At 36.3% G+C, this 13,518-nt stretch overlaps 1 protein-coding gene across 1 annotated transcript in view; it reads right to left on the minus strand.

The window, feature by feature from the left end:
• SYTL5 (synaptotagmin like 5) overlaps nt 1-13,518 on the minus strand; it is a 249,156-nt gene that overhangs the window by 72,124 nt on the left and 163,514 nt on the right. The window contains exon 4 of the mRNA XM_006148891.3: nt 9,516-9,725. Within this exon, the coding sequence (XP_006148953.1) occupies nt 9,516-9,725 (210 nt within the window). The remainder of the gene's footprint in view (nt 1-9,515; nt 9,726-13,518) is intronic.

Below are 13,518 nucleotides of genomic sequence, written 5' to 3' on the forward strand. Positions count from 1 at the left end.
CCTGGCACATCTGACTCGACTCAAGATCCAAACCCTGGGCCTTCCCATATGGCTCCTGTATCACACAGTGGCACCCTATTGCCTACATAACCACATCTGGGCTCATTTTTTAAAAAATTATTTTAGTTTTTGCTATAGGGTATGTGCATTTCCTGAAGAGAGAGAGAGAGAAAGTGAAAAATTACCCCAACACTCCCCAGGGGCAATGGCCATGCCACAATCCCTTCTATGACTGGTGTCGACAGAAAAATAACCAACTGTAAACATTAATAATTAATAGTTAATGTAGTTTATTTCCAAGCCAAATATGAGTGACGTAGGCCCAGAGAAGAGACATACATGCCTTTCTTGGGGTGATCACGTACAGGGGTTCCTTTTGTTTTTGAGATTGACAGACAAAATTTAGTGAAGAGATTTTCCATTGGTCTGGCCCAAAAAGGCGGGACATGTGGAAAGGCGAGGGGGGGGGGCTTGTAGGTTATAGGCGGTTCCACAATTCTTAGTTTGGTGATTGGAAGGGAATATCTGTGTTTTGGGAAGAGATTAGTTAAAGGCTTAATCTAAATCTGAAGGAAAAGGGAAGTTATGTGTCTTGGGAAGAGATAAGCACAAGGATATACTGTAATCAGTTGAAATATACATCTCAAAGATACTATGCCAGGGACAGGAGGTAGGAAGAACCCTGTTAAATGGGGAAAAAAAAAATAATGGTCTGTTAATGTATGTGGGTGTGACTCTTCCTAGGCTCTCTTAAAAGACCTTTGGAAAAATAGGAAAAAGCAGTCAGACTTCTATCCACACTGGCATCTCAATAAATTTTATCTAGAAAGAGGACAGAAAACAGCAAAGTTTGGAGCCAACAGGTGGTATGGTGGTTAAGGCACTGGATTCCCACATGGCTGACAATAGTTCGAGTACTGGACCTAGCGGCTTGCTTTCTCTCTGTTTCTTGCACTCTCTCTTTGGTAAGTGCACATGCTCTGGAGCAAATAAAAAATTATAATAATGGGGACCAGCAGTTAGCATAATGGCTATGTTGCTGGACTCCCATTTAATCGACCGCAGTTCGAGTCCCGGACCCGGTGGCTTAAACTCATGCTGGGTGCGTGTGCGTGCGTGCCCAAGATCCCAAGAAGAGAATGGAGGAGAAGGGACTGCGGCGTGGCCATCCTCCTTTGGGGGGATTTATAACTTTCTATCTCTCTGTCTCTCTCTTTCTCTCTGGCGAGCACACATGCCCTATAGGAAAAAAAAATTATAATAATGAAAAATAAAATTTAATAGATAATTATTTTTTTAAAAAAGGAGCAAAGCTAAAGCTGTAATTGGTAAGGAAATAGGTTATCCATATTAGCCAAGAAAGGGAGGAATTCGGTACTTAAACTTTGTGATATAAATAGTTATCTTGCTTTTGTCTATGCTTAAACAAGATTTTCATAATCTTGTCTTGAAGTCTTATTGGTTCATCTCATTTTGTAAAATGATCTTGTGAAATACTGATATCTGAAATTATTTACATTCAACAGGAGAACACCACGGCCTACCTACCTGTGAGTGTTAAGGCAGCTCTTAACATCAAGGCCTACATGAAACTATCAAACCAGTTTTCAGATGTTCGAATCTGTATTTGTCTTTCTCATAAGAAAAGACTATATATTCCCTCTCTTGTGTATGCTTTGTGTATGTTCCATCTATTGGTATTGTGTTTTTTCAAGTTTACTTTATACTCTTATTTAATCTATTTCAGTTATATTTTATCTGTTATAATAATCATTTTCATTTCATCAAAAACAAAAAAAAATCAGGTTCTAGTACTTTAAAAAGACAAATATTATCACAAAGACATAAACCAGCATGAGATGTCACAACATGGCCTGACTATAAGATTAGTTCCCCAATGTCATATTAGAAGCGCATCATTTTTTGGTTCCCTCTTATGTCGTTTTTATCTTTGGGTCTTTCTGAGTTCACTTGAGTGCTAATTAGGAAAAACAATCATTATAACTGTCTTTGTGTTGGATGGCAACTGCCTCAGCTAACATAACCATGTGGAATTTTATAGGTCTTATTAAGATAGCAAAATCAATTAACTGGCTGTGTCAAGGTCCCTTTCATTCTGTTTCTATAGAGTTACTGTAAAAACTAAACCTACAGCAGCCAACTTGTTAGATCAGGAGAGGTTGTAGAAAATGTCAGGGGCTGCTCTGCTCATTATAACAGGTAGCCTCTGTCCATCAGTACTTGTTGTAATCATTTCAGTGCTGCAGCAATACAATCTCTTTACTTTTACCCAATTCAAGGTAAATGACAATAAAGGTTATTCTTCCAACTGATTAGAGAATGAGTCACTTTCTGACTCATCTCATCTCTTAGAGGTCAGGGTGGGAATTTCAATTTTATGGTCTATTAAACATGGAGACAGTCCAGTAAGGCTGTGGCATTCTCTTACAACAAAGGGTGTTCACTGCCAATAAAATACCATACATGCCTCCTTTTCAGAAACCACTCGATGAATAGCAAACAAGATACTTCTAATATTGATAGATAGTTTAAGTTACTGAGATCTCATAGACTAGTAGCTGAAATACTGGAGAAGTAACATACTATAATTTTCAGTTTTAGAAGTCAGGAGGAATTTCGCTATGTCAAATTAAACACTCATTATCTAAGTTTCTAGCTGTCATGGACAGATAAAAGATAAATTTGATATGGAGAGACTCTGAATTCATGAATAACTCAGGGCTGATAGCTGCCTGAGGTGTCTGCCTCCTGGCAAACTTACTGCCCCTCCCTGGAGCTACAGGATAGTCTGAAACCTTGAATAAATTAGTACCTTGAATAGATTAGACTTCCTCCTTCTCTGACTCCTCCCTTTGACGTGACATAGGGCAGCATAGGGTGGATTCTGAGTCCATTTCCCATCCTGACACCACCCCTTCCCCAATTGCCCCATAAAAGATTGTGTCCAACCCCCAGTCGGGGCCAGAGATTCAGAGTGCTAACTCCTCCATTCCTGTGTAATAAGCAGTCCTAATCTCTCCGAGTGCTGCTTTCCATCTGCTTTCCATTCCTCGGGGTCTGGTTTTCTGCGACAAGTTGTCACAGGGACATAAGAATAACATACTGAAAGCTGTTTCTTCCTTAGGACATTTTAATGCATCAAGACAGAATTTCTTCTATTAATAAAAGATTAATTTAATAAATTTACCTTTCTCTTTAGACTGTGAAGCTATTGACAATAGTCCACATTTTATTCAATTTTCTATTCTTACCTTTTAGTATACCAATATCCATAAAATGTAGGAGGGATGGATGAATGGGTTGAATGGTGGATCAAATGGATGCATGGAAGATCAGGTTTATTATATTATTGTTTCACTAATAAAAGGAGTATTATTGATTCAGAAGTTCTGTATTGATGCATTAATTTGTCCAAGGAAGACAAAAAGCATTCAATTCATTATTATTTATTCTTACATCCTCTGACAACTTGTCTTTGATTTTTCTATGACAGTGAAAAATTTCTTCAGAGGGAAAATATATTTCCATGGTTCATTTTTTTAACTCGATGCTCATGACAGAAAAAAACTGTATTTGCCCTGTATTTGTTCCACTTGCTTAAGCCTAAAATAACTTAAGTAAGATCCATTCATTACTTCATTTCCCCATTCATCAGTTCATTTATTTGTTCATGCATCCATCTATCTTCTCACGTAAGAAATGTTCACTGGGTATCTTGCTATAAACATATCTTTAGGTACAAAAACTGTATCAATAAGCAACAGACAAAAACACTTTCCTGCAAGGTTAGGAAGCTTACATTATAGTGAAGGGAAAAAGATAAATAGGATAATTAAGTAAAATATAAAAAGTATAGTATATAAGTAAGGGAAAAACTTAAGGAGTTTGGGTAGGCTAACTTCTATAAAATTCTCCAAATTCCATGGACTTACACATTAAAATTAATTTTTCATAATACAACCTAAAGTTAATTTGACAGCATTTAGGGGGAAAGTTTGACTGGATTAGACATTCTGTTACCATCTGTACTAACTAGGAGATGAGACGATGGCAAAATGTGTGAATATCCAAGTCCCTAGGGACTTGTATTGAAAAGTAAGCTTCAGTAATCACAAGTGGTATTCAGAAGTTAAAGAAAAATTCCTCTCCCATACAGAAGCTTGAGGCAATTTGTGACTGACTGAAAGGCTTTTGAGCACTGTTGCCTGAGTAAATTAGGGTCTAGGGTGTAAAGAAGGGAGTGAATAGAAATGGAATAAAACTGGAAAAGAATAAAAACTAAGTATCAAATAAAATAATATTGTATACATATTGGAGGATAGGCCCAGCATAGGTGACCTACTCCATAACATAATAGCAGTGTTGGAAGCCATATGACTGACTACAGGTTTGGATCTCTGGTTGGTCTAAATACATGCTGGACATGGGACCAGCAGTTAGCATAATGGCTATGTTGCTGGACTCCCATGTAGTCGACCGCGGTTCAATTCCCGGACCCGGTGGCTTAAACTCACGCCGGGTGCATGTGCGTGCGTGCCCAAGATCCCGAGAGGAGAATGGAGGAGAAGGAATTGAGGCGTGGCCATCCCTCCCTGGGGGGTGATTTCTCGCTTTCTGTCTCTCTGTTTCTCTCTGTCTGGCGAGCGCACGTGCCCTATAGTAAAAACCTCTCCAAAAAAAAAAAAAAAACATGCCAGGCATGTGCACACAGGTACCCAAGATACTGAGGTGCTACAGGGCTGAAGAAAAGGGACTGTGGCAGGACAAAACCCTGCTGAGGATGTATTCTCTTTCTCTTTTTCAATTTTTCTTTCTCTCATACACATGCATGAATGTACACATGCTATCATAAGAAAAAAATAATTAGAAAAATAGTTACTGAGCAATTTCCCATTAATTCTCAGACTGTGGTTGGTAGATCAGTCATTTGTTAAAGTTCTGTTTCTTACTTCATTGTCCTGAAATGGCAAACTTGATGTTGGCAGCCTCTGATGGGAAAAGAATTAGGCGAAGAAATAAACAAAATCCAAAACTCTGATCCTCTTCCTAACTTGACTAACACAAATTCTATTTCTTAATGTTCTTGTGAAACCAATTACCTCTCTTACCTAATAGATAATGAGTTCCTGAAAGACTATTCCCTAGGAGTAAATATGATCCAGAAAAAATAAAATGAGTCTTCATGGGCACTGAGGCCCAAATTTTGAAATTAATTCAATCTCCAACTTGACTAAGTTAATTCTGAACATTCAGTGGCCCTTTCCTATTTCCCTTGCAAAAGAAAAGTGTATATTTGTAATAGGTACATATTATACAGAGTCATACTAAGCTTTATCATTTTTCATATATTTTGATCAATCAAAAACTACCAGGTTTATGGAAAGATAGTCATGACCAAATAAAGAGAAAAAAAAGCAATTGAAACAGTCCTTTAAGAGACTCAAATACTAGAACTGTAAATCATAGACTTTAAAATTACCACAAATAATTTATTTTTTAAAATGAGAAGAAGGGAATGAGAAAGTCAGCAGAAAGTTAGAAAATAAAAAAAAAAGCAAAATGAAAATTCTAAAACTGAACAACACAATGACTGAATTTAAGAATTAAACAGATGACGGCCAAAGACAGGATTCATGAACTGTAAGATAGGTCAGACAAAAATACACAATCTGAATTTAGAGATACAAAAGGATAGAAAATATAGAAAGGAACATAAGAAATATATGAAAGATGTTGAACATGACTAAGATACATATTTAGAATACTTAGACTAAAGGAGAAAGACCATGAGGGGAAAAAAAATATCTGAAGAGACACTGTCTGAGAAATTGTCAAATATGACAGACATTAAGGTGCAGATTCAGGATGTTCTAGGAACCTCAAGGTAAGTACAAAGAAAATCAGACGTCGCTATATTATAGTACCTGTTGAAAATCCAACAGAAAAGGGGAAAATATTAAAAGTAGTAAAGGAAAAAATTCACCTTCAAAGGAACAACAATATACTGATAGCTGATTTCCTAACAGAAACATCGGAATCCAGAAGCTAATTTAATCTTCAAATTACCTTTTTCTGCACAGCAAAGGAAACAATAGTTGGACTGAAGAGACAACCCTCAGAATAAGAGAATATATTTGCAAACTATGCCTCAGATAAGTGACTTATAACCAGAATCTATAAGAAACTCAAGCAACTTACCTGCAAAGAAGTAAACAATTCAATTAAAAAATGGCCAAATGAGCTGAATAGACGACTCTCCAAGGAAGGCATTTGAATAGCCAAAATGGATATGTAAAAAAGCTCCATAACTCTTATTAGAAGGAAAATGTAAATCCAAAACACAATGAGATACCACTTAACCCCAGTGAGAATGGCTAAGATTAAAAAAATATAAAATGATAAGTGCTAGGGAGGTTGTGGAGAAAAGGGAGCTCCACCTTCACTGTCGGTGAGAATGTAAATTATTAGTACAGACACTGTGGAGAACAATATGGAGGGTCCTCTAAAACCTACAAATAGAACTACCATACAAACAAACAATTCCACTCCTGGGCATCTACCCAAAGGATAAACAAACAGTGGGAGAAACACTTGCATATCATGGTCATTGCTGCATAAATGCTAAGACATAAACCAGCCAAAAAGTCCAGGAGCAGATTAATGGGTTGAAAAAAAATGTATATATAACCACTCTACCATACTACCAAGCCATAAAAAAACAATGAGACCCAGACATTTGATACAAAGTGTATGAATATGGAAGATTTAATGCTGACAAAGCAAGCCAGACTACAATATAGTGTCCCCACTTAATGTATACATAGTCTGCACTGTATGGCAAAAACTGAAGGACTGAAAGGTATAAAAGCAGGGAGAGCAACTGTAGATAATAATAGAGACAGTGTGGAAGGGGGATGGGCGATGGTAGGAGGGAGGGAGAGAATGGGAGGAGAAGCAAAACATTTAAGGGACACAAAAATGGAAAGTTATCTGTTGATGATAATGAATATGTTAATATCTTTGACTGAACAATGTATTCAAGATGGGAAAAGTCATTTTGGATGCTGTAAAGATGTACAGTGATTAAATATTTTAAAATGTTTTTAAAAAGTTTTCTGTTAAGGATGATATATATGGTAATATCTTTAACTTTGATTGACATGCACTGCATTCATGCTTTGGAAAACCATATTGTATGCTACAAACATGTACTGAGTTTAAACATAAGTAAAAAAATCATACAACAAAAATAAATAAGTTTTGCTTTTAGAAAGATGTCCAGTAGTTAAATGTAAATTTGAAAAACTTAAAAATTAATTTAAAATTTTTTCCAAACATAAATACCAAGAGTTATTAATTTCCAATGCAGGATTCAAAAACCAGAGAAAATATGTTTGAAGATTAAGAGTGAAATACAGACATGCTAAGAAAAACAAAAACTGTGCATATTCACCACCATTAGAACTATATGGAAGTAAATACTAAAGGGTACCCTTTAGACAGAAGAAAAATTATTCCAAATGGAAACTTTCAAAGGAGATAAAGCTAAGGATACAAAGCAATGGAAAGAGTAAGTATGCAGTCAATGTAAATACATAAAGCACGCCCAATCAGAAGAACAAAAGGGATAAATAAAAACTTCAAAATCATTATTGATGAAGTTTAGCATATCTCTCCTCAATATATGACTGAATACGCAGAAAAAAAATCAGTAAAAATATAGAATATTTGGACAGCACAATAGAAAAAATAATTTAATAGACATATCTAAGTTACTCAAGTCAACTACTGCGTAATTCCCATATAAAAAACTCACAATATCTACAAAAATCAGTTCACAGTGGATTATAATTCTAAAGGTGAAACAATAACAATTAAGGAAGTTCACATAAAATATAGTCATGATTGAGGGGTTAGGGAAAGTTTTCTTTAATGGCGTATAGAATCTCACTAATCATATAGGAAAGAATTAACAAAGCCAACTGCTAAAAATTAGTAATCACATCATTAAGAGAGTAAAAAGCCAAGTTAAATGAGAGAAGACATATGTAATACAGGCAACTAACATAGCATGGGTGCAGAATACATAAAGAATTCCTTCAAATCAGTAAAGGTTATACTGAAACCCATGGCCAGTGATTTCTTCAGTGTTTATCCTCCCAGATGTGGCAAAGGATGTTTGTTAATGATGGAAAGGAAGTCTTAAAATAAATTTATTTATGTGAGACAAAGACTTGCTTAAGCAAGTCAAAGTAATGAATTTAAAGGAAGTAATAGTGGAAGTTAAATCGTTCATTTCTTTAGAACTGCTTATCTTGATTTAGTATTGAAACATAGCATGAATTGCTCTTTTTAGGATCACCTTTAAGAAAGAAAATAGGAACAGAACATTGGTTAAATAATATAGTCACTGAATATAATCGTCTTAAAATAAAATTATAGTCTTCATTCAGAGAAACTGAAAATGGAAAGTCATTTCCACGACCTACCACGACCTACCACATTATTCACTCTTCCTTCTGATAGCCTCTTGATTCCCAGAACACGATGAGCCAGGGAGGAGAAAAGATTAAAACAAAAGCAAAAGCAAAAAAAAAAAAAAAAAAAACTGGAGTGATGTCAGCATTGCCCATCTGACCACAAAAAAAGGCAGATCAACACTGAACTGCCTTGAGATGAGATTATAAAACACCTCCCAGAGAGAGGAGACAAAGAGGTGTCTGGAGAGAGAAAACAAAGCTGTTAATTTGAGGAAGATACCTCAGAAGGATGAGAGTTTGGCAGGCCCCAGGAGTAGCAGAGACCAAGTCACACTTGACTATAGTAGAATTTGAATTAGAAAACAATGACTCTTACTTACAGCCAAATAGACAGAATGAAATCCATGTCCACAGGACGAACATGTGAATTGAAAGATTTTCTCCATTTTTGCCCTTTCTCAAAGAGAATTAGGTTTGGAAGAAATCCAGGAACTACTTCAATCTTGTATCTCAGCTGATATGCAGAGCTGGCTGGGTGTTTGATATTCACCTTGCCAGACACCCTAAATGTCTAAGAATGTCTCAGGGGAATTGCCTATGCCTTCTAAAAAGTCATGTGGGGCCAAGAGGGACTCTAAGACAAGAAAGTTCATGTGCTCTTTTCAAATGCAGTAAGAGACCTAGTCTTGTGAAGCTTCCAATTTTACTATGTGTTCTAGATTTTATTTTAACTATTGTCGTCTTTGTCTCTGTATTTGCCTTTGTTCGTCTTTCTCATTCTCCTCTCCTTTTTCTATCTCACTCTCTGTCTCTCTTGGTCTCTCTCTCTCTCTCTCTCTCACACACACACACACCCCAAAGCCCTGCTGAGACATTGCTGAGTCTGTGGTTGGGCTATACTTCTAACACTACCTTATATCCCTAAATTTAAAATACTTTTTTTCTTTCTTGCTTTCCTCACTCCAATTCTTTCCATCATCAATTGTCACTTTCATGAAAAGGCAAAAAACTCACGCGACTTTGGCACAGACAGTGCACTTCCAGCTGCCATCGAGGCCCACGACCCGACACTCACTGCACACCCTCAGCGAGCAGGTCTGGCATGGATCTCCTCGGTCAAAGATTAGGCCCAGGTTTCTCTGACAGTGAACACAGACTCTACTGGTCTCCTGTTGAGTCTTCCCACTTCTACGTTTCGCTTCTAAGAGTTCATTTTTCAGCTTTCTGGAAGGAAAAAAAAATAATCACTTAAACACAGACACACAAGCAGAGTTATATTTATTAGAGATGTTTTTATTTGGAAGAATATTTGGATCAAGGAATAAGAGAAAGATACTTTAGAAAATATCATCTCTTCCTCCAGAATCAACTGGTCCTTTGATATCAGTAGTTGAAGAATACATCAATTTACTTTTAAACTTTGACATCCTTCACTAGAACTACTACTTTGTTACTAGTATTTATTCACATTCTGCTCTAATTTCTCCATGATATCTTTGATACCATAGCACTTGAACATGGCCCAAGTCTGGAGACATGAATGGTAACATGATTTTTTTTATCAATCTAGTTATATGTACTACATGAGGTGAGAATATGAAATTAAATTTGGCAACATTAGTACATTCCTTAAATGATCCCATGAAGATTGTGCCTACAAATGAACTGTCTATCATTTCAGGTCTAAACTCTCTGCTTAATATTTGAGAGTTTCCCAAGATTTCCATTAACCCATGGGCTTTGCTGTCAGACATAAGTCTGTTATGTTCCATCATGAATTAGCTGCCCAACCTTAGGCAATGACTCAGCCACTCAACCTCAGTTTGTTAATTTCTAAAATGGAAAGAATAATATTCTTCAATGGTTATTTTTAAGATTAAATGAGATAATACATGCAAAATTCCCAGCATGGTGCCTGGCACATACGTACTAAATAAATGGTAGTCTCATGTCCCTTCTTTTACCTGGCATATAATCTATTCTAACTATGGTCCCCATTCTAGCAGCAGCATCACCACCTGGGCACTTGTTAAAAATGCAAAATCTTGGGGCTGGCAGGTGGTGTGGTTTTTAAAGGCACTGGACTCTCACATGGGCGACTGCAGTTTGAGTCCCAGACCTGGTGGCTTGCTTTCTCTCTTTCTCTCTCTCTCTCTCTCTCTCTCTCTCTCTCTCTCTCTCTCTCTCTCTCTCTCTCTCTCTCTCTCTCTCTCTCTCTGCCTGTCTCTCTCTGGTCAAATTAAAATAAATAAGCAAATAAAATAAATAAAGTTAAATAAAATTATTCTTTTAAAAAAATGCAAAATCTTAGGTCCCACCTCCAACCTACTGGATCAGAATCCACATTTAATACAATTTTGAAGTGACTATAGTTTGAGTAGCACGGCTTTGGAACATTTGTTCTCAGAGCTTTGAATCACTTGAGAAAACTTAAAAAAATATATTGATTACTGGGTCTCATTCCCGTAAATTCTGATGTAACTGGTTTGGGATGTGGCCTAGACAATGGTATTTTTTAAAGCTTCCTTATTTATTTCAATAATACTGCCAAATTAGGAAAACTCTGCTCTAGAAGATGGGTCCATTCCCACTGATATGCTTCACAAATATGCTACTGATCTCTAATCTCTTCTTCAACACAAAGCTTCTACGTTCCAGCAAAAAATTCTGGAATCTTCCCACACATTTCATACCATCTCTTTTTACATTTGTGGTACTAAACTTTGTCATTCCCAACTAGACTAGCATCTTTTCAAAGGCAGAAACAATGACTTTAGTTTCTTGACTATACTGCTGATGATCCAATTCCATGCCAGGTTATAAAACAGTCGAAAATATAAAGCTATTTATTATTTCTTTTGGACCTTCAAACTAACTTGTGAGATATTATGGGTCCCAAATTAAAGATAGTAAGTAATGTAGATTAAATCAAAACCCAGGTAATTTCATTCCTAGCCTAATAAGATTCATATATGGAGACTTTTAAAAGTGAGGAGTGACATTCCAAAAATCTTTGATTCGCTGTATCATTCCTTCCAATCCAATAAGCATTTACTGAGTGCCTCCTCTGTGAAAGGCATTCTGGTATTCAGAGATACAAATGAGTCAAAACAGAACCTCTACTAAGGATTCCCATTATCCTTGATACAGCCAAAAGGGGAAAAATAACACATGATGAGTCATGTATTGCAACAGGCAGCCATACAGAGGACTCATAAATCCCCTTCTCTGGTCTATCTAAACAGAAGGGGCAAGAACGCACAGCAAATGTTTTCCTAACCCCTGGTTTAGAGCTTACAGAGTACTCTTAAGTCCTCAAAGTGAGCATGCGGCTAATGAAACTGAGTGTAAGAAAAGCCCCACATAATTTTCTTTTGGAGAACTTGTAAAAGCTACAGGATTTAAGATAGCAGAATGACTTCTCATTTGAAGACCACAATTGTATTATTTGTAGGATCACAATAGATATTTGAGCTCCTCAGAGAGCAGAAGGAATAAATATTGTCTTTTCAAAATCTATAGCAATTCATCCATCAGTGATAAGGAAAGAGATCAAATTGCAAAGACCAAAGACAATAATCTAAGATAGCAGTCATCAGAAAGGCTGCAGGGAAAAGGGAACCCTTTTACAATGTTGGTAAGAATGCAAATTAGCACAGCCACTGTGGAGAACAATGTGGAGATTCCTCAAAAACCTACTAATGGAACTACCATCTGATCCAGCAATCCCACTCCTGGGTATCTACTCAAAGGACAGGAATACACTTGCACATCTATATTTACTGCAGAATTATTCACCATTGCTAAGAAATGGAATCAACCAAAATGTCCATGAACAGATGAATGTATTGAAAAAGTGTGGCACATACATACTATGGAATACTACTATGCCATAAAAAAACAATGAGATGTTGGAATTTGATAGAAAGTGGATGAATATGCAAGATTTAATGCTAAGCCAAGCCAGCCAGACTATGAAAGAGGGGCATTTCATGTCCCCACTTAATATATATCAAATGTCTGCCCTCTATGGCAGAAACTGAAAGATTGGAAGGTATAAAATCATGGAGAATAGTAGAGACAGTGTAGGGGGAGGGTGGGAAATGGGGTGGGGTGAAAGGGACCAAATCAAGGGGAAAAAGAAAGAAGTAAAATGTTTAAAGGACACAAAAATTGAAAATTATCTGTTGATGGCAATGTATAAGGTAATATCTTTGACTGGACTAACATATAGTATATTTATGCTAGGAAAATTCATTTTGTATGTGGCAAAGATATACAGTGGTTAAATGTAAAAAAAAAAGGTAGTAATAATGAGAAGAAAATGAAAGAAAGAAAAAGAAAAAGAAAACTAGCCAGCATTTGCAGAGGAATATTTTTTTAACTCAGAGGAACTCTGTGCTAAAGAAATAATTATTTGAGGTATAATAATTTGTTAGGCTACATTCAACCCTTTTTCCTCCTATTAAATTCATGTCAAATTAAATTTAATAATGTAATATAAATCCTATTTTTAAAAAAAATAGCAGCCTTGTCTAAGTACGTTAGTGGATCAAAGAGTAATAAAACGAAAAAATGGGGGATTCTGGGATATTCCAGAGGCAAATCCTCTCAGAAAAAGAATGTATGATCAGGGGCTTGAAGTTTAACCACTCAGCAGCTCCTTAACTACAGTGGTTGTGACTAATTGGAAAAATTATGACCATAAATTAGTCAAACAATTGCACTGCATCTTTCTGAGTTCTCTCCTTGACAGGACTTTATTTAATAATCAGCTTTCACCAAGTTTGTAGTTACAGAATCTGAAAGGACTTGGGGCCCAGTATAAAGCAGGTCACAAGAAAGCAAGAATTGAAAGGTCCCAAACACACTAGTTGAACAATGTCTAAGGCAATTTGTACTGATGGTTCCAAATATTTTGGCAGCGATCTCTGATGTATGCAGGGAAGGCTGAGGATTCTATAACCTGGTACAAAATATTAAAGACCTTTACTGATTTTTTTAAACGGTCCTAGGA

Source organism: Tupaia chinensis, unplaced genomic scaffold (assembly GCF_000334495.1).
Source record: "Tupaia chinensis unplaced genomic scaffold, TupChi_1.0 Scaffold000248_2, whole genome shotgun sequence".
In the NCBI taxonomy this organism is placed as follows: domain Eukaryota; kingdom Metazoa; phylum Chordata; class Mammalia; order Scandentia; family Tupaiidae; genus Tupaia; species Tupaia belangeri.